The sequence below is a fragment of the Pantherophis guttatus genome, chromosome 1 (genome assembly GCF_059756535.1).
Source record: "Pantherophis guttatus breed Tessera chromosome 1, ASM5975653v1, whole genome shotgun sequence".
Taxonomy (NCBI): domain Eukaryota; kingdom Metazoa; phylum Chordata; class Lepidosauria; order Squamata; family Colubridae; genus Pantherophis; species Pantherophis guttatus.
Window position 1 is genome coordinate 20,720,714 of NC_142063.1, and position 18,278 is coordinate 20,738,991.

At 39.0% G+C, this 18,278-nt stretch overlaps 1 protein-coding gene across 3 annotated transcripts in view; it reads right to left on the reverse strand.

The window, feature by feature from the left end:
• PTBP1 (polypyrimidine tract binding protein 1) overlaps window positions 1-10,770 on the reverse strand; it is a 41,092-nt gene extending 30,322 nt beyond the window's left edge. Inside the window, exons 1-2 of one of the 3 annotated variants that reach the window (XM_034437652.3) lie at window positions 10,316-10,770; window positions 4,195-4,225 (exon numbers count right to left, since the gene is read on the reverse strand). In XM_034437652.3, coding sequence (XP_034293543.1) covers window positions 4,195-4,225; window positions 10,316-10,323 — 39 coding nt within the window. In that variant the 5' untranslated portion in view covers window positions 10,324-10,770. The remainder of the gene's footprint in view (window positions 1-4,194; window positions 4,226-10,315) is intronic. The other 2 variants (XM_087894301.1, XM_034437653.3) reach the window with 2 other exon arrangements.
• Window positions 10,771-18,278: the final 7,508 nt, after the last annotated feature.

Sequence of the window (18,278 nt, forward strand, 5' to 3'; positions counted from 1 at the left end):
ATGAGGAACAAGATGGCTTAACCACTTTTTAAACCAGAATGAATCTCTCCTTTATTATTCAAAACTATTTTTGTTGGCCTCAGATTTTCAATGTGGGCACAAAAGGAATCCTGGCTAGTTGTACTTCTTTCAAATCTTTCAGCAACTCAAATTTCCTTGTTTTTTATGGCACACAATTAATATTTGAATTAGATTAGAAAACTTGCCTCCAATGATTTTAGATTGTATTATGCGGTCTACTAACTCTAGCTAAGCCATAGAACTGATGCCCTTTATAATATATTAGACCTTTCATACACCCTTATCACTATTGTTGGTGCTTCGGAATTCTGCAATTTTTGTTCAGCAAATCTGGAAGACAATAGGGGTCCTTCCCCACCTCTTCAACTGTTGGTCCTGTTGGGTCCTCAACTGTTAAATCAATTTTTGTCTGTTTCATAAAGGTCTCCTGACTGCTCAAAAGCACAGCTCTCTTCTGCTGTATTACCCTCCTTAGCCTTCTCAGACTTCTTCCAGTTACTATAGAGACAAGTCATAAAATAAACCTCTACTCTGAATGGATCTGAAGGGTGGGGCTGTCAAATGGCTCAGAGTTCTTGAACTCAGAATAATCAAAGTTATGCAGTCTTTCTTGTCTGATATAGAACTCCACACCCAGGTTTACAGCTGCCAACATTTACAAGCGCATTGCACTGCAAGAATCTCATCCAAACCAAGTTTTAATGATTTTATTTCATTACAGGGAACACAGAATCTCTTGACTAAGTTTGCTTACATATTCCTGCACATTTATACAGTTAAAAGTTTACTTAGTTTGTACAAATCAGACTACAAAATATTCAACAAACTATGGCAAAATAAAATGCAACATAGCACAGTGTCTAGTCTAGTTAAGTCTCTCAGTTGAAATTTCCAGCTGTTCCACTGTATAATGTTGGAATTGGAAGCATTGTACTGCAAGGGCCCAAACAGGATGTCTGTTTTGATATGATGTAGGATAGACAAAGATAGATAACTCTTATCTGAACCTTTGAATCAAAAGATTGGCAGTTTAAAATGAAACTATGAACATTAATTTCAGTCTCAAATTGGTTCAATTATGACAACACTCCACCCCAAAATAACTCAACGGAGCAGCAAGGCTCCAGCACAAACACTTGGCCCTGGTCTAATTGTAGAAAGTTCACACAAATATGTTTAGGTTATAAAGATTGCTTCATTAAAAAATAAATAAATTTTCAGGAGTATCAGAACTACTGTTGATTAGAGCATTCCTTGACTTGATACCTGTTTATCTACTCCTAGCTACTTATTGAGACAAAGATACCTTTCTTTAATCCTTGTTAATCTTCAGGGATTTTTATCAGAAATTATCAGATGTGATCCTAGCTGTTGTAGTTAAAACAAGATACAGTCAGTCCTTGTTTAGCAACACAGTTGGGACTGGTAACTCAGCTGTTAAATGAAGTAATTGCTAAATTAAACCCCAACTATTCTTTTGATCTTACTTATCATTCCTTTGCTTTACAGACATGTGGAGTTTGTAAATGTGAGGACTGATGCCAAAGTTATTTTTTCATCACATCTGTAATGCAAAAGTTCACTCTCTGAGGCAACTGTGAAACGAGGACCACCTGTACCCAATTTAACATTTATTGCTGATTGAAACCTATTAGCTTTCCAGAAACTGTTTTCTCCACACTGATAACCATCAATATTTCCTGCCAGAATAGTTATCATGATTTTCATTTTTCAGAATCTGAAACACAAAAATTGTGTTTTAACCCTAACCGTTCAGATTCTGGATGAGAACTATGATTCTAAATGCTCCTTAATTTGCAATACAACAATTGGGTTTAGTACTGAATTAGGCTAGAATAATTTGATTCAGCATTTCATGTGAACTAGCCCACCACATGAAGCCATAAGAGTTATATTCGGGCATAGCACACATGCACACACATTTATGTATCTATGTAAAATTTATATGGCTACGCACCTTACAAATGAAGTCGGGGTGACTATCAAAAACTAAAACCCTCATTAACACCAGCCAGTTAACACAAAGTGGCTCCCTAAAACACAATTCACCAGCAGTTGTTATATGAATACAGCAGTCAAATGTTTAAGCCTAGGTTTAACTTTGTTGTCTTTTCCCCTATCACCTCATTTCTCATTTTATAATTAAATAACCATTTTTAAGCAAGGACAATAATTTACTTCCTACAAGAATTTCATGAATTAAAGGGTTAAATTTTGCAGAAAACTGACCTAAGATGCATACTCTACATGCTTTCCATATTTTCAAACTGAGAAGCATTAGTTAATATTTCTTTGTAAACACATGTGGCTCACATATGTGATAAAGCCTGTTACAGCAAGCCCACCAAGAGCCAGCTTGTAATAGAACTGAAGATGCACATTAAGGCCTGGAATGTCTCCACTGACATTCTTGGCTTGTGGCCTGAAGCCATATTCCCTGTTTCCATGGCAAAGATCCCAGTCTCTGTACAACAGTAGGTCTATCTAGCCTGACAGAGTGAATACTCTCTAACAAGGTCAAGGCAGAGCGTAATGAAGCACATTTATAGAGCCTGCACTACTTCTGTAGTAATACACAGATATTCCAAGTCTATTTATGCGATGAGGGCATAAGCTGATATGAGGCACAACTTTATAACAATATAGTACTTTATCGAAGTATTAGGACCGTAGAATCATAAGACTGGAAGGTCTTCTAGTCCAACCTCCTGCCTAAAGTCTTTACTCTATCTCAGATGGTTGACCAATCTTTTCTTGAAAATCTCCAGCAATGGAACACTCTGGAGGCTGGTCCAATGATTGTTCAATCAGGAAATTTCTCCTTAGTTCCAGGTTGGATCTTCCTCTGAGGAGCTTACATCCATTGTTCCTTGTCCTGCCCTCAGTTGCTTTGAAGAACAAATCAGACCCTCTTCCCTGTAACAACCCTTCCAAGTATTGGAAGATGGCTATCATGTCATCCCAAAACTTTCTCTTCATTAGGCTAAACATAAGTAGTTTCCTTAGTCAATCATTATATGGTTTAGTCTTCAGATCCCTTATCTTTGCTGCTCTTCTCTGCAATCAAAGTTATTATTTCACTTCTTGGATTATCAATACTGTAACAACAATAGCACTTGAGAAATACTTCTTTTTTTGGTAAAACAAGTCTTTCAACAGTTTAAAAAACAGCTGTCTCAAATACAAAAAAACTGAGGCATCTCAAATATTTCAACTATTTCAGACTTCAGTCTTCAACATAACCAGTATAGTGTAATTTTCAAAATTAAGAGTTCTTTTTCTGCACAATTCAGATTTTAATTACATCACCCTTCTCTTCCCGCTTACCAATTTGAATATAATTCTGATAAATTTAATTGACTGGAAATCTTGCTGACTAGAAGATTCACATTTCATAGATAGCAACACATTAAGAAGACTGCAATATTTCATAGCCAAGCGATGTGATGCATTCTCTGAACACCTATTTCTCATTACCGCTGATATGTGTTTACTCATCATTGTCATCTCTATAATTAACGGTGATAAATCTAGGGCCAAAATATCTAGACTGAATAGTCATGTTTTGTTGTATTCAAAGATGTTTGACTAGTTTTTAATTAAGAACCAGTCCTTTCAACAAAGACTTCTCAATAAGCACTGAGGAAACCTGAAAGTTTAAAAAAATTATTTCCCACAAACAGAACTGGTCTAATACTGTTTAGAATATCAAACTGAGTTATCTTCTTTGCACTAATCTATCAAAGACCTCTTGCATATCATCAAATATCCCTGAAGCATTCTAGAGTTCACACAATTCTGGCATGTTCCTCTATAATTTCACTATTACTCTGCATACACTGCAAAGAAAGCAATATTTTCTTTTGGAATTTTTCAGTCCTGAAGATTGGATGAGAGGGGAAGTTGCTTTCCAAAGAAGTCTGTGTATTATTAGCAATCTTCCAAAGATGTCTTCATGGAACCTGTTCCCCTGGAATATAGCAACCCACTCCCAAAAAAAGCATCAGACAACATCAATGTGATAATTACAATGGAAATCTCATTTCATTAACAAAGTCATTCAGAAACCTAAGTCTTAAAATAGCTTAGTTTTCTGAGAATGGTTTTACAACATGTAGTTGCTGAAACAATGAGAGGAATAAAAACACCTACCTTTGTTCCAACTGTTATATCTTGGACAATGCTGTAAAAGAAGAAAGATTACATAGTTAGCCGATTTACATGTATACATCAAAGATATGTGAAATAAAACAAAGCGAAATGAAGGTTAAAATGTGAAATTCCTAGCAGACAATGTATGCTTAAAATAGTGCTGGAATCAAAAAGTAATCAGAAATTTAATTTATAGGAAGATACATATCTCCCAATAAGTCTACTGCAAATACCACAAAAACTGTTCTTCCTAAGAATGCAATACAATTAGACATCAGACTATATTCAAGCCAAATATACAGTATTGCACATACATTTCAATATGTAAAAGCCATATGACGTTTATCTCCATATGCTTAAAACAAGAGGACAAACCAAATGAAACAAATTCTATTGAACTTGAAAAAAGGTACTCCACCCAACTCTATATAGTTCAGAGAAGTAGGCTTTTGAATATGATAATGCCTCCCACATCAAATTAAGCTTTATGGTAGTACAAGGTTAATTGTTCCTGCAGATGTATAACTACATCTAAAACCTGACTTTCAAGACTAAATAACAAGGTTGCACCCTTTGTTTTAAATCTTATGCATCAAGTAAAATTTTTTTTATCCTGGATTTAATGAACTCATCAGCCCTCACTCCAGAGCCTACAACAGTTTCAACACATCCTATGCTCTCTCGGCAGCTAGGGCAGCCCTAAGGGAGCCGACACTGCCCCTGCATGCACATATTACACACCCCTTTCCCAGCATTAGCACTGCATATAAGAATTTCCATGAATGAAGCTGAAGTAGTAGTCACAAGGACAAAGAAATACATGGGAAAAGAACAAAGGCTGCATAAAAGGCTTTAAGTTCTTTCAAGAAATGGCATGATTGTTCTCTTACTGCTTTATTTGCTTTAATCAGCTTGGGTCATTACAGATAATAAACTCAGAAATATATGCTACATAATTGTTATCCCTCTACATAATTTGACAGATGTTTGATTTTCATCTCCCACAGTTCCTGCTCTTATTTAGATTGGATGGATGATGGGTTCATGTTCACCAGGACATGACACCACAGTCATCAGCCCATTATTCAACTGTGTCTGACAAATTTAGTCTTTTCATGATTGATGAATCCCTTCAGAAACACCACCAAAAACAACTGCAAGCTACTGCATATCATCAGTGCATTTTTCTACAGCTTTTCTTGAAAAATAAGGTGTAAAGTGTAATAATGTAAAAAATAAGTCGGCAGCCCCCAACCTTTTGGCACCAGGGACTGGTTTTGTGGAGGTTTTTCCGTAGATTGGAGGGGGTGTGGTTTTGTCTGTTGCCTGCATCCAGTGGATGCGACTTCGCTTGTCTGCCTGGCTTGGTTTCTGGCACGCCACGGCCTGGTGCCAGTCCAGAGACCAAAGATTGGTGACCCCTGTATTAAATCACCAAAATGTTTACTGTATCAGCTTACAACTTAGCTCCAGAAGCTAACTTTAGATAAAAAGCCAATCTGGCAATGTAGACACCATCTAATTTATTATGGCAGAAATTATTTTTTATACTTTCAGAGACAATAATGATTGGCCTGACAGATTAGCTAAAATGAAGAATATGTAGTGTTATATAATGAACAAACATTTGTCCAAAATGGTATTGCATGAGCAAAGGGTTGGACTAGAAGACCTCTAAGGTCCCTTCCAACTCGTTATTTTGTTCTGTTATTCTGAAACAAGACCCGAATTTGAACATAATCTGTAATAATGGCAGTGATACCAAAATGGTGACTCTTATGCTGTGACATAATACAAATGCCATTATACAAGATGACATCACAGTGTATCATTTACCTTTCTTGAGGTCCATGCAAACATTATAACTTCTGCTAAATTTCTATAAATCTTTTATTGTTCCAAGATCACTTTTAAACAACTTAGATAAAAAGCAAAGCTTCCTCTCATCTCCACATATTTAAAAAGCCTGCATGGAAATTCTTCATTCTCATCCAAAATGTAATTTTTATTCTTCTAGGTTTTCAGAAGGAAGAAATGATGCAGTTCTCACCAAGAACATCTACAATTAACTGAAAAGATGTGAAAACCTTTCTTGGCATAAAAACCATTCTAAGAGGACTATAAAGCAAGAATTTACAGTACACTGGCCATGCTAAACTTTTTTTTTTAAGGAAAGTGAAGACTGGCCAAAAATCCAAAAATGGATTGAGAAAAGTTATAGGGAGGGAACTTTTTCTGTAACTATGCTTTGCAAATGAAGAAACAAAGCATAGTACTTATTATCCAATTACCATATCTACATATAATATCATTCAGAGTTTTAACTTTTGTCCAGCTTGTCAAGTCACCAAACAAAAACATTCTACTGAATTTAAAAACTTGACCAGGTTCACAATGAACAGATAAAAATAACAAATGTCTGATATATGAAAAATGGGATGGATGTAGAGCAGTTTCTGCAACTAGTGAAGGTGTCACTAAAATGACAAAACATATAGTATGACATCAAAACAAAAGTTCACTCTTTTATAACTGCTTCTATGAAATAGCTTTAAAGACCTTGTTTAAAGATATCAACAGCAAAGAAGATCACAATTTCTAAATATATTTCAAGTCTAGATTTTGAACTCAGTTACCAGTATGGAGTAAATAAAGAACAGAAGCAAAACCAGAGTATTTGCAATAATATCAGAATAGTCTTGATGGATTAGGCCAAGGTCCATTTTAGTCCTTTTATTTTACAATGTAGCCAAAGAAATATTTACATTAGGAGATGGAGACATATTCCCATCCAATTGCTGTTTCCCTGAAATTTGATTTAGAAGTATGTTGCATCCAAGATAACATGGTAACAAAATAGCATGGAGTATCAAGATTAATGTTCCCTTGAACAATCCTGTAATTTATCTAATCCCCTTTCAACCATTCCAATGCAACAACCATCAAGAACCGAGGTGGCGCAGTGGTTAGAGTGCAGTACTGCAGCTGACTGCTAGTTCAGCAGATCAAATCTCACCAGCTCAAGGTTGACTCAGCCTTCCATCCTTCAGAGGTGGGTAAAATGAGGACCCAGATTGTTGGGGGCAATATGCTATTTAGTATACTGTCTTTGGTGTAAGCCGCCCAGAGTCCTCGGAGAGTGGGCCGCATAGAAATATGACTAATAAATAAATAAATAAATAAATAATCAGGTGATAATAATTTCTATATATTCTATGTAAAGCATTATCTTTTATTTATTCCAAATCTTCTTCCAATTAGTTCTAATTTTTGAGAATAAAAAGAAAAACTTCTATGTCATGCATGTTTTTAAAAACCAGGATCATGTTTCCACTTAGCTGTATGCAAGTATTTTTTTCTTTATAGGAAACATGTTCAATTCCATTGATCTTTGTAGTTGTGTTCTATGCTTTTTCCTATTTTTTAACAGTGGTTAAGAACAAAGGAGAACTAAACTTATAAAGACACTACAATGTTGGAATGTTTTATTTTCAATCCCTTTGACTTTGCTAGCATTAACCTTTTTCACAGCTGCCAGTTTTATATATTGAGCTATCTACCATAAACCCAAAGCTTTGGTTTCTTACAGACAATTCATTATATGTGACTTTTTTTTCTCAATGAACACTATTTTACCCTTAAATACTTAAACTATCTCTGCCGTTTGGTTGACAATTCACCAAATTAAAAAAAAAAATCTTTACAATAAAAATTGGTTCATATCATCCAGATTATTTAGCATTATTTGTGAATTTGGGTTGATAGCTTTACGAACAATTTACGGAAAAGCTTTTGCTCCTATATTAAGATAATTTATGAACAAGTTAAAAAGCACCAGTCTCAACACTGAGCTCTTTTTGCCTGCCACAATCAACACACATCTTATTTCCTTCATTCCTGCCTTCAAAACAGGCTTTTATCTCATGACCACTACAGTTTACTCAAGAGCCCTTAATGAAGAACTTCATCAAAGACTTTGTGAAAATCCAAGTACAGCATATTGAAAAGTGCTGCTGACATGTTCAAATAATGGAACAAAGTTTATCCTTATGGAATCGATATTTGTTCAGTTGTTTAGTTATCCTGCTTCCCCCAAAAGAAGACATCCCCTGATAATAAGCCCAATCGGGCTTTTGAGCGCATGGCAATAAGGCCAAGCACTTATTTCAGGGTTCAAAAAACATAAAGACAGAGTCTTATTTTCGGGGAAGCACGGTATTTTTCTTTTCATTACTAACAATTTGCTTAGCCTTAGAGCTACCCAGTTTATAGTTTTCCAGGTGTCCTACAGGCCTCTTTAAAATACTCTACTATGGGGTCAGAAATTTCACATTTGGGTTTTTAAAAAATTCAATATTTGTTGATTCCATTTGCTTTTGGTTTTCTGCAGCTATTACCTGGTGGATAATGATTCATTAATTATTTGTATCTGAGCTGGTCTTAATAGTACAAACTATATGTGAAGTTGCTTCCCTGCTTTTCTTACTTACAAGAGTCTCATTTTTAAAATGAACTATACTTAAAGGCTGCATTGCAGATCTGTCATATTACAATAATTGATTGCTCTTAAATCTTTTGGCTTAATGAGCAAAATTAAATTCTTTGAATAAACATATGATAGGGAACTGTATTGAAGGGAGAAAGACACTAGATTTCACTCGGATTAGAAAATATTTGAAACAAAACAAATGAAGGCAAAGGACCTTGGATTCAAATGTAACTTTGATGTTTAAAAGACGGGTCATGTCATGGAATAAAAACCAATTAGATGAAAAGAACCTACTCTGAATACAGAACATCACATCACATCATCAGGAATTGCATTACAACCGAACATTCAACAACTAGAAAGGCTTATTAAATTTCTCTTTATCTCCCCCCCCACATCGTTTATCTTCCCCTCCACAACTCTTACTCTTTTAGGCTAAACGGATCTTCCCAACTGTGTCCATCTCAGATCATCCCACCATTTTAAAAAAAAAAAAAATCCCAAACGTATTTTAACTCTTCTTAGATGCCTCCAACTTTTTTGGGAGTCATCGTTCAGCATATATAAACCGCGTAAAAAGGGGACTATACCTTTTATTTTCTTTAATGCACGTGTTTAAGTCTCTTCTCCTCTCCGAAATTATTTTGTCTTTTAAGACGTTAGAGAAGCAAGAGTGGGATTAGGGCGGAGGCAGAAAAGAAAAGCCCTTTAGGCTAATTAATATCCGGGAGACGGAAGGAGGCCAAATGTGGGAAGGGGGCGTGGCCAGAACACGAGCACGAGGCAGCCCGAACCCAGCAGGAACTACCTTGAGAGTTAAATTATTTTTAAAAAAAAATGGAGAAGCGAGGAAAAGGGGCGAGGACGCCCGGGCGCGTTCATATCCGGAATGTTGAGCAAGTCACGCATTTGGGACTTTTTGAGTATAAAGCTCAGGAAGGGAAGGAGGAGATGGGAGCAAAACCGCGGGACAGTTTACTCCAACCCGGCACACACCCCACGAGTTTTCCCCCAACCAAACCACATTCCTGTGAATTATAGAGCAACCGGAGTGAGGGGGGGGAGGGCGCGGGACACCAGATTGGGGGAAAAGCCACCAACCATGTGCCGGAAATGGTTAGGCGGAAAAGGGCAGCGAGACAGAACTCGAGGCGCAGAATATCGGGCAGCCGGATTTAGGTCGCGCGCGGGAAGAGGGGGGGCGCTCGCGCGCGGGTGGTGGATTTTTAGAACGTTCAAGGGAGGGTCGGGAGCGTGCGCGCGCAGCCCGCGAGCGGGGGGAGGGGGGAAAACGATGGCGGCGCAGAACTTTTTTTCAAAAAGGGAGGGCAAATTCCGGTAGAGGAAAGAGAGGGAGGGGGGGATATCGCGGGACGGCTGTACGTGTATCCCAGAGTCTCTTCGATTCTGTTTCCAGAACTCGGCCAAAAGTTTTTGCCATGGTGCGAGTGGCCTAGTTTCCGCCTTCTCTTTGCACACCCGCGTCCAGCGATTTCTCTCACGCCGGGCGGAGAGCGGCCGCTCCCTCGCCTCAGTTATGCGACACGGCCAGGTGGAGCCGTGAGCCTCTCCCGAAACAATATCGCCTCACAAGTGACGCCGTCCTCTCCCCCCGTCCTTGTTATCGCTTACCCGTCCATGGCACACGAAGGCAACCCGAAGGGAAGCGGAGTGCAGGCGCTGGAGTAGCAGGAGCGGATCCAACGGCTACGTGTTATATAGACTCACAAAATGGCGGCTCGGAAAGGCTCCGCCCTCGACTCCTTCCCGACGCTGAAAACTGATTGGCTGCTTGGCCTGTCGCTTGGAAGGGGCAGGCAACGGAACCTCGCCGTTTCGGCTCAGCGCGAGCCGACTGGGATTTCTCATTGGTGGAAACTAAGCGACGGGGGCGAAGTTGGACTCCGGCTCGCGGCTGGATTGTCCGCCGTGGGATTCGCGGGGCCTTCTTGAGCTCTGGCGGTGAAGACGGGGAGCGGCCATCTTAAAAGAGGTGGGAGGGTTGGGATTTTTTTTTTTTTTTTTTTGGTTCCCTCCGCTGTTTAAACCCGGTCTGTCCCGACCGCCATTGTGGCTACGGGCAAATGAATCCAGAGGGCGACTTGCTCTCGAGACGGCCATAGTTGGATAGTTGGCAAACCAGGGGTTGAAGCCTTGGCGGCTCTTTTGAAAGATGGCAGAACAAGAGTCTGCCGGGGAAATCTGTTGAAAGACTTTAAAAAGTTGGCCGAGCAAGTTGAGGAGAAGCAGAAATGATTGTAGCAGTTTGCTAGACTCGTTGATCGTTCTTCGAGTTCTGCCCGTTCTTTGAAAAGAATTTATGTAGTATCTACATAATACATTTCTAATATATTTGAAACCAGCACATGTCCTCCGTTTTATACCCTTTCTGGAGAATTCAAAGCCCAAGTGAATTAAAAAATTGTCCCAAGTGACTTAAAAATCTGACTTTTTGTAAGACTCTTTGTGATATGTAGTCCTTGGTAGTTTTTTTTTTTTAAAGTTACTTAATGTTATATGTCTTTAAACCCCACTCTACCCCAGACCACAATTTGTACCAACCCCTAGCCATGGGTCCTTCAACTGTCTACAAGCTGCCCATTCATGATTTACACAAATGAGAAATACACAAAAGAATATATAATTAGCATATATTCTCCTAGGCTTCCTGGCCTGGATCCACAGGCCGGTCTTAGTGATGGTTCTGACAGAACAGAGAACAGAACAGAACATTTTATTGACCAAGTGTGATTGCAAACACAAGGAATTTGTCTTTGGTGCATATGCTCTCAGTGTACATAAAAAGAAAAGATGCATTCGTCAGGAATCAAGGTACAACACTTAATGATAGTCATAGGGAACAAATAGCAACCAGGAAACAATATCAATATAAAACATAAGGATACAAGCAACAAAGTTACAGTCATGCAGTCATAGGTGGAAGGAGATGGGTGATAGGAACGATGAGAAGATTAATAGTAGTGCAGTCATAGTGAATAGTTTGACAGTGTTGAGGGAATTATTTGTTTAGCAGAGTGATGGCGTTCTGAAAAAATATGTCCTTGTGTCTAGTTGTTCTGGTGTGCAGTGCTCTATAGCGTCATTTTGAGGGTAGGAGTTGAAACAGTTTATGTCCAGGATATGAGGGGTCTATAAATATTTTCACAGCCCTCTTTTTGACTCCTGCAGTATACAGGTCCTCAATGGAAGGCAGGTTGGTAGCAATTGTTTTTTCTGCATTTCTAATTATCCTCTGAAGTCTGTGTCTATCTTGTTGGGTTGCAGAGCCAAACCAGACAGTTATAGAGGTGCAGATGACAGACTCAATAATTCCTCTGTAGAACTGAATCAGCAGCTCCTTGGGCAGTTTGAGCTTCCTGAGTTGGTACAGAAAGAACATTCTTTGTTGTGCTTTTTTGATGACGTTTTTGACATTAGGTGTCCATTTTAGGGCTTGAGATATGATAGAACCTAGAAATTTGAAGGACTCTACTGTTGATACTGTGTTGTCTAGCATTGTAAGAGGTGGTAGTATGGAAAGGTTTCTCCTAAACTCTATAAAATGGAATACCTTATCCCAGAATTATGGGTGGCTGTAACTCTCCTTGCTTATTAGAAAGCCAATTCAATCAATGCTATTCCAGTGAGTCTTTGGTCTTTAGTTTTGTCGATGTTATTATCCAAACTAATATTTTAGCTGTTTGATTTTGCTGTATGTTGCTCTACCCTATTTTGTGCTTCTAAGTCTTGGAATTAGACAGCCTTAACAAATCTAGTCATCATTATCATCTGGGGGAGCTTCATCACTGGAATCTTTCAAGAAGAGACTGGACTGCCATCTGTCAGAAATGGTGTAGGGTCTGCTTGGGTGGGGGTTGGACTAGATAATCTTCCAAATCTATCTGTATCTTAGAAAAATACTTGGTGGATTTGGATTGTGAACATTACATAGAAAATGCTCCAACAGGATTTTCATATCACACTAAGTCACTTAAAACACACACAGACTGTGTGCTGACTACAGTAGAGATCATTCCTTGTGATGGAATGTGCACCTGGAGAAACACTGGAGGGGGAGTCTTGGCATCACAGAGCTTTCCCAGGCAATAGAGAAGCCCAAATTAAGAGACTGCGCAGTCCCAGGGGGAGGGGGGGGGAATGAGGTTCAGGATAGCCATATCTCAGGATATATCTAGTAGGTAAGAAAGTTATAGCAGTTATAGTTATGGCAGTTTTCTGTCCTGTAAGTGTAAGCAATTGGACTCAATCAGATTTCTCTGTGTTGTTTTTGAGCCTGGAATGGCAGTCCTGCACTTGACTTTGAGCACAGTGGAGCCAATTAACTTGTTTCTTAGTTGCTCCTCCAGAACAAATGCTAAGGTGAGGATATTGAAGTGTTACTGTTGAAGTGTTTTGAGTTCACTATGTCCTGCCTCCAGAGAATGGATGAGTCCTGCTGCCCCCACCAAAGATTTTTTTTCCTCCTGTTCATCACCATAAAAAGGAATAAAGGAATAAATACCAGGATGAACAAGGTGCTAGGTTCCTGGTAATTACTGTGTTCCACTTATTGCCCAGTTGGATGGATGAAACATTAGAAGAAAACATTAGAAATGGGCTACCAGATCTAAGCTGCAAAAATCCAAATGACCAGTTAGTGACAACAAAAATACATAAAACAACGTTACTCTGCCATCGTGTTCAGCTGAAATATTGCAGTTGGTTAGAATACTTCAAAGAGGTTCTCTTCACCAGTGCTCTAATCAGGTAAAAATTTTCACAAAAATGGTGTGATTTGCTCAAAACCACCAAGGGCCAGCCAGAATGTAAGACTTAATAACTTAGCCAGCAGACCAGAAAGGGTAAAGAAAAGAATCAACCCCTTACCCAAGACCTTCCTAACTCACTAGTAGTTCAAGTGCCTCATCCTATGTGTTTTTCAGAACAAGGTCTTGGGACAGCTCTCTGGATCAGGTGCCTTCTGGGTCTGATTTCTTCAAGATATCAAAATAGTTGAGCAGCCATTTTTGTGGTTCTTTGGGACAAGTGATCCTCAGATCAAGGCATTCTGGTGGCCACCCAGTCTGGAGAAGCCCTAGCATTAAACAAAATGGGCTACTATCAATAGCAGGTTCCTTTGTTGTCATTGAACCTTATAGTACAAAGTTAAACTTTCCCATGGAATGCTTGAAGTAAGGTTTATTGACTTTATTCTCAGGAAGATGTAGATTAGATAGCAGTGCGGTATTGTTAACCTTAAATAGGGTAAAAAATATGAGAGAACAAAGCCTATAGTTCAGTTTTCTGCACCTTCATTTCAGCTGAGTTGTCCTGTCTCCAGTTTGCCAGATGTCAATAAATTGTGTGTAGGAGCAAAATAACACATGCTATTATATTACTTCACAATATTGAGTTTCACTGAGGAGGGATTTCATTTCACTGTCAGTCTAACTCCCACCACTTTGGATAAAATTAAATAGCTTTTCCTCTTTAACTAGTAAATGTTTGATCAGGATCGTCTCTGTACAGCACCTAAAGCAGTATTTCTCAGCTTCAGCGATTTTAAGACGTGGACTTCAGCTTCCAGAATTTCCTAGTCCATGCATAGGCTGGAGAATTTTGGGAGCTGAAGCCCACACATCTTAAAGTTGTTTAGGCTGAGAAACACTGACCTAAAGCACTAAATTTATACAAGAAATCTAGGTCCTGCTGTTAACGTGAATTGTGCAAAACTATTTTGCTGAAAATGGAAGAACAATTCTAGGAAATCTGTGAATAGGGGATGAAATAAACAATTGTTCCGTTGGTTCCTCTGCTTCCCATTGCTTAGTATTCAGACAGCAATTTTTATAAAATATGGAGGTTCTGTTTAACAAATAGAGACTGAAAACTCTGCCTGTTCCATTAATTTATCTGGTCCTAAGGCAGGGGTTTGCAACCTTAAACCACAGAAGAAGAAGAAAAACACTGGGAGCCACAAAACCCTTCCCGTGCCTAGCATATGTAGTTGTAGTTAAATGTTCTGTTTTCTTCTGAAACTTTTCTTTTCTTGGATTTATCCATGGTTGGCCTACCGGGGGCCGAAAAGCTCAATAAATCACATGCCGGCGGGTGTCGCACATTGGTAATTGTGATACATTTTGAGTGACGGAGCCGCAGAAGAGGGGTGAAAGAGCCACATGCAGCTCCAGAGCCGCAGGTTGCTGACCCCTGTCCTAAGGTGTTTAAAGGTGCTAAAGCAATGCATACAATCACATATTGTGTCAGTAAGTTCCATAAACAGCAAACTGCTCATTAATGTTACTGTGTGATCCTACAATCTAGAAAGAGAAATATTTAATTTTATTTCAGTTTAATGGACTTACAAACTGTTCCATTTGCAAACGTTTCTGTGGCATATGTTCCACTGTTCCTAAATTAAGTTAAAATATAAAAATAAAATACTGAATCATGTTAGCAACAACCTATAACAACACTACTGGGAACATAATCAATTTAGCAGACAAATTCTACTGTCCAAGGGGAAAATATCACAACATTCTGCTCCCAATGCCTGCTGGAAAACCACATTTTAATTCCTTTCCTAAAAGTCAACAGAGCAGGAATTTTCTGGAGAAATGCTGTTCCATAAGGGGAGTCAGCAACTGAGTTGGCTGTGATCCTTGAAGACGGCCTTCCCCGACTGAAGGAATATGGAGGGAAATGTATGCATGGATGTATAGATTTGTTTCATTAAATGTATTATGGCTGGCTATTGTAGTAGACTCTGGGCAGCTTACAAAATCCAAATACACAATTAAAACAGTTAAAGAGATAGAAAACATAAAATAGAACATGACAGGCTGGACTATAAACAGCAATAACAATGAAAACATAATAGGATCCCCATTAATGTATAATACATTAACGCCAGGCCTGGGAACAAAGCTAAATTTTTGATCATTTGTATCTCTAGGGTGGTTGTCCCAGAGGGCAGTAGAAGCAGCAGAGAAAGTATGCTTTTTGAGTCCCATAAGATGGCATGCTTTAATTGAGTAGATCTGGAGCATAGCCATTCTGTCTGAATGAACCCAGCACAAAGATTCAATGGGAGATCAGGGGACCCTAAGCTAACTAGTTCCTATGCCATGAAGAGTTTTTATATAACGATCGGTGCCTGGAAGCCAGATAGCTGCCTCACCTTGACAAATGGGTGTAGGAAGAAGTGACTCTTACTGCTTGCACTGCTGGATTTTGAACCAGCTGTAGCTTCTAGATCAGGGGTGTCAAACTCAATTTCATTGAGGGCCACATCAGGGTTGTGTTTGACCTCATGGGGGAGGGGCAGGGGGGGCATGGCCAGCTCGACGTCACTCATGTCGGGGCGCCTGTGGTGACCTGAGCACTCTACCAGCGAAAATGGGTTCCTGAGCTCTGTTTTCAGTTGCCACGGCCTCCTGGAACCCAGTCAAAATGGAGCTCTGGAAGGCTACCTGCAGTCTTCCCAAGCTCTGTTTTCACTGGTAGAGGCACTGTGGGCTGGTCCTTCGCTGTTTCCAGGGTGGCCCTGCAGGCTGGTTCCGGCCCCCAGGCCTTGAGTTTGACAGCCCTGTTCTAGATGATCTTCAAGGGCAACCCCAGGTAGAACATATTGCAATCAATAAACTAAGAAGCTCTAATTAGACAAGCAGGTAGTATCAGTATTGAGAAGGGGCAGTTGCACAGGTTGTGAGCTATGAAGGACATTACAGGTGACAATTCAGTCCATTGAATTTTAACCAAAAGGAAATTGCTAACCAGTGTAGCTCTCGAGGCAGTGTTACATGGAAAAATAGAGAGGAATAGAAAATGGATATAAAAATATTTTGGAGAAATAGTGGAGAAAGGCATCTTTGTCCTTTCCTAGAACTTTGTCCTAGTTCACAGATCATGATAAGCTATATTTTTATTTGTTTGGCCCTTGGTGTTATGTGAATTCAGCAATTGCAAATTGTAAACAGAAGGAAATTACCAGTGGTGAAATCCAATTTTTTTTACTATCGGTTCTGTGGGCGTGGCTTGGTGGGTGTGGCAGGGGAAGGACTGCAAAATCTCCATTCCCACCTCACTGGGGCCAGCCAGAGGTGGTATTTGCCGGTTCTCCGAACTACTCAAAATTTCCACTACTGGTTCTCCAGAACCTGCTGGATTTCACCCCTGGAAATTACTTTAATCAGTAATTTCCAAACAATTCAGATAATCATAGCTAAAAGTAATGAGATCTATGAATACAGTTACTGGCTCTTTGATTCCCTAGTCTAGCCCTTCTTATCTATTTTTTCTTATTATGTGTATGGTTATTTAAAATGAAACTGTAACCAAATAGATAAATCTAAGCAAAATTCCCATGTGGATTTAAAACATTTTTTTTTCTCTGACCTTCCTAACCTTCCTGACCTTTCTTTTGTAAATGGGCAAATTTATCCCATTACCCTTTCCATGCATTTTCAGCACTTTCTTGCTTTCTGTATTCCTTTAGAATCTTCTGATTACTCATTTCCTTGTATAAGAAACACCAGCCATTTCCTGCCTACCATGCTAAGACATTTTGTTGAAACCACAAAGCCTGGATATCCGAAAGGCATGTCCATCTGTGTATATGTTTAAGGTCCGATTTGGTCAGCTTCCCTTGTACAGAACTGAATTTTAGATGTAAAATTCCAGCGGCTGCCTCCTTACAAAAGGACATAGAGCAATCTTTGCAAAGGAGGCATTTCACCCTCACCAATGGTTAATTGTCCAGTTACAAGCAGTTGGCCTGTGATCGTGAGCATACTTCCACTAAAAGCTTCATTCGGTTCAGTGGGACTTACTTCTGGGTTAAGGTTATTGTGTGAGAACTGCCTAAATGTGATTAAAATTTCATGTAATTACTCTTTAGTCATTACTTCCACATTGCAACTCTCCCACCTTCCCACAAAATAAATACGAAGGGCAGCTTGTCATTCTCCAATATGAATAGAAACTTCCCCTCAGCCGAAAAGCGCTGTTCCACATTTTTTCCCCCTTAAAATATTTCAAGTTTACTGAATTCTTGCTGCTTTACTATTGAGACGGTTGGAGAAGAGAGAAATGTTAAGCTGGGTAAAGGTATTCAAGAGAGGCTTGGGTATTGCAGCTTCTTAGGCTATGAGATCTACTGCTAAATAATTCAATTTCTAGATTATTTATTCATGCAGCAGAGCTCAGATGTCCTCCTTTTCTTTCATCTCTTCTGCATGTCATGGAAAGTTCCTGACAAAATATTGTAAATGGGTCCAGAAGCTGCTACTGTAAGAACAGAGTAAAATCCACCACCCCTTTTTTTCCTGGCCCATTTTCCAGAGGTAAATGTCATTTTATTTGCAAATGTAGAATGTATAAAAAGTCAAAAACTTAAAACCAGCTAAACAGTTTGCAATTGAATTGCTTACCAGTGTGCTAGTAATTTCTAAATGGATTGCATCAATACATTAAATGAGATTAAGTAAAGGATAAGGAAATAATATCAAGATTGCATTTATTGCTATCAGTGAGAGAGCGAAGAAACTTGAAAAATCCATATGTTGTGTTCCATTTCTGATCAAATTCTTACTGC